At 42.4% G+C, this 3,131-nt stretch overlaps 1 protein-coding gene across 1 annotated transcript; it reads left to right on the plus strand.

Moving 5' to 3' along the window:
- Window positions 1-835: 835 nt before the first annotated feature.
- On the plus strand, window positions 836-2,677 carry LOC124894069 (NEDD8-activating enzyme E1 regulatory subunit AXL-like). The gene is made up of 2 exons (XM_047404819.1): window positions 836-1,147; window positions 1,424-2,677. The coding sequence occupies exons 1-2, from the start codon at window positions 956-958 to the stop codon at window positions 1,544-1,546; spliced, it is 315 nt and encodes a 104-aa protein (XP_047260775.1). The 5' UTR covers window positions 836-955; the 3' UTR covers window positions 1,547-2,677.
- The last annotated feature ends 454 nt before the right edge of the window (window positions 2,678-3,131 follow it).

Here is a 3,131-nt window from a genome sequence, read left to right on the forward strand (position 1 = left end):
GAGGATGTCTCGCACCGTATTGGGGCGGGATGGATGAAGTGGAAGCTCGCGTCGGGGGTGCTGTGTGATAAGAAGGTGCCGCCTAAGCTTAAAGGCAAATTCTCCAGGGCGGTAGTCCGGCCGGCCATGTTGTATGGAGCGGAGTGTTGGCCAGTTAAGAACTCTCACATCCAAAAGATGAGGGTGACAGAAATGCGGATGTTGCGCTGGATGTGTGGGCTGACTAGAGGGGATAGAGTTCGGAATGAGAACATCCGGGAGAAGGTTGGTGTGACACCAGTGGAGTGCAAGATGCGGGAAGCCCGATTGAGATGGTTCGGACACGTGAAGAGGAGGGGCATGGATGCCCCGGTCCGTAGGTGTGAGAGGCTAGCGTTGGATGGTTTTAAGTGGGGTAGGGGTAGGCCGAAGAAGTACTGGGGTGAGGTGATTAGGCGAGACATGGAGCAGTTACAGCTCACCGAGGACATGACCCTAGATAGGAAGGTCTGGAGGACGCGAATCAGGGCAGTGGACTAGGGCCAGTCTGAGTCGCTAGTATAGGGAACTACTTGGTGGGGGTTTATTCCTGTTAGGAGTCCGTGTCCCATGTTTTATTATGAATCTGTGTGCTTTCCTCTGTTTTATATTACTTATGGGTGCCGTATTTATATTATGTAATCTTGTAATCTTGTGCTGTGCTTTACTATGTGTTTGTGTGGTACCGCGTGTCTTGAGCCGGGGGTCTATCGGAAACAGCCTTTCTACTTCTTCAGAGGTAGAGGTATGGACTGCGTACATCCTACCCCCCAGACCCCACCAGGTGGGAATACACTGGGTTTGTTGTTGTTGTTGTACTATTTATGTATTCTGCCACCTCATAAAAATAAAAACAGAAAAAGAACGATAAAGGTTCAAACAAAAACAATCTGTTTCCTTCGCCATCTAGCTCAACTGATTATTTAAATGCGTAACAATGGTAATTGCCTTATCAGCAGATAGCAGTGCACTGGAATTTCTGACAATTTTGTCTTATGCTTTTTCTGTTCTATTTCAGCTGGTTGAAGATTCCATGGTAAAATTGGATAGAATATGTCGGGAGGCAAATATTATTTTAATATTTGCACGATCATATGGCCTCATGGGTCTTGTCAGGATCAGTGTGAAGGTAATCTTAATGCTGCTTAGTTATTATTTCAGGACTGATGCAACTGTGAAATCCTGTCTTGATAGAGAACTGTGGGTGACCAGTGACTAGCATTGACATGAATCTTCTATTTCATTGTAATATGAGGAACTAATGTTGTAGCAAAGAAAATCATCAAGTGATAGGAATAGAGTAAAACAATGAAGGAGCATAGACGTTACAATGTGTTTGTTTGATAGAACTCTTGTCAAATGTGATATCATTTGTGTTGATCATTTCTTTCTCTTCTATATGCAGGAACATACAGTAATTGAATCAAAGCCTGACCATTTTCTAGACGATCTACGACTTAATGATCCATGGCCAGAACTTCAGAGGTCGGCTGTTTCACATATGTTATATTTCTACAATAAATACTAATCTGTTCACTTTAACAATATCTCTATTTATAACACAAACACCCTTGTGGTTTTTGATGGGGAACAAACACCCTTGTGGCTTATGTTTCAATTGGGATGATTTTGAGGAACATGGAGCATATGCTAGGAAGTAGGGACTATAACATCATCACTTACTTCCAAATGCGGATGCTCCCACCATATTCTTACAAGATCGTAAAAGAGGCTTCCTTTATGTCTTAACTATTTTTTACATGTTTTTGAGTTGTGACCCTGTCTGAAGGACATGATTATGTCAGAAGTCTTGTGGTAGATTATCTCACTTATTCCCACAGTGGAATGTTCTATCTAAGCTGACATTAACTGCATGTAGAATTGCCCTAAGAGTCGATCCAGATCCGTTACTTCTTGAAGTATCATTCAGGATTCTGTTTTTGTGTACATATAAAAAAAACTTTGTGTTTTTGCTTTACCTCTACTCTATGCTTCAGGTTCCCTAGGGAGTTGCTAGAAAGATATTATGTGGCAGCTTCTGGGCAAGAGTTGGTCAATTGTCTTTTGGGACGATGTGACCCTCTTAGTAGGGAGGTTTGAAGGTGGTCTCTGGCGTAGGGAACATTTCTATAAGTAGGAATTGGATGCAGTTGCTTTACTCAAATGGATAGGAAAATGTCTGTCGCTCTTAGGTGGAGATGTCTTCTGGAAATGTCCTTTCTTTTAGAAAAAAACCCAGATCAATTAAGTTTTTTCTTTTTTTCAAAAGCTTCGTTCTACTGTATTATTTGTTCCCTCTCTCTCAGTATCTTCCATACCGGGCGTCTTTTTTGGAATAAAAGGCTTCTGAAAAGTTGCAGAACTTAGTTATCTAGTCATGATTCAAGTACCATTTACAACTTATTTTATCAAAAAATACCATTAACAGCTTAGTGATGTTTGGACGACCTTAGAAGTTTCAAAGCATTATAAGATGAGAAATAATCAGGCGCATTTGTTTTTGCTTCCTTTGCTAAGGAAGAGTGTTATAACTTATTCTGTATTTCTCAGGAGGCTTGTCTTTTCCTAGTATGCGTATATGCTGCTGAGGTTTAAGGTTTTGGTAATGGTATAAATTGTAAGATTTGTGATCCATCTGTGATCAAGGATATGTATGATGGAGCGAAAACTAAGGTGAGGACGGCGGGAGGAGACTCAGAACATTTCACGGTCCGGACAGGGTTGCATCAGGGATCTACTCTTAGTCTCTTTTTGTTTGCAGTGGTAATGGATGTGTTGACGCGGCGTATTCAAGGGGAGGTGCCGTGGTGTATGCTTTTTGCAGACGATGTAGTTCTGATAGCTGAGACCCGAGAGGGTGTGAGCGACAAATTAGAGGTGTGGAGGCAAACCCTTGAGTCTAAAGGGTTCAGGGTGAGCAGAAGCAAGACAGAGTATGTGGAATGCAAGTTTAATGACATGAGGAGGGAGAACGAGGTAGTAGTGAAGCTGGAATCACAGGAGGTAGGTAAGAGGGAGAGTTTCAAGTATCTCGGGTCCGTGATCCAGAGTAACGGTGAGATTGATGAGGATGTCTCGCACCGTATTGGGGCGGGATGGATGAAGTGGAAGCT

This window comes from Capsicum annuum, unplaced genomic scaffold (assembly GCF_002878395.1).
Source record: "Capsicum annuum cultivar UCD-10X-F1 unplaced genomic scaffold, UCD10Xv1.1 ctg69059, whole genome shotgun sequence".
Lineage (NCBI taxonomy): Eukaryota > Viridiplantae > Streptophyta > Magnoliopsida > Solanales > Solanaceae > Capsicum > Capsicum annuum.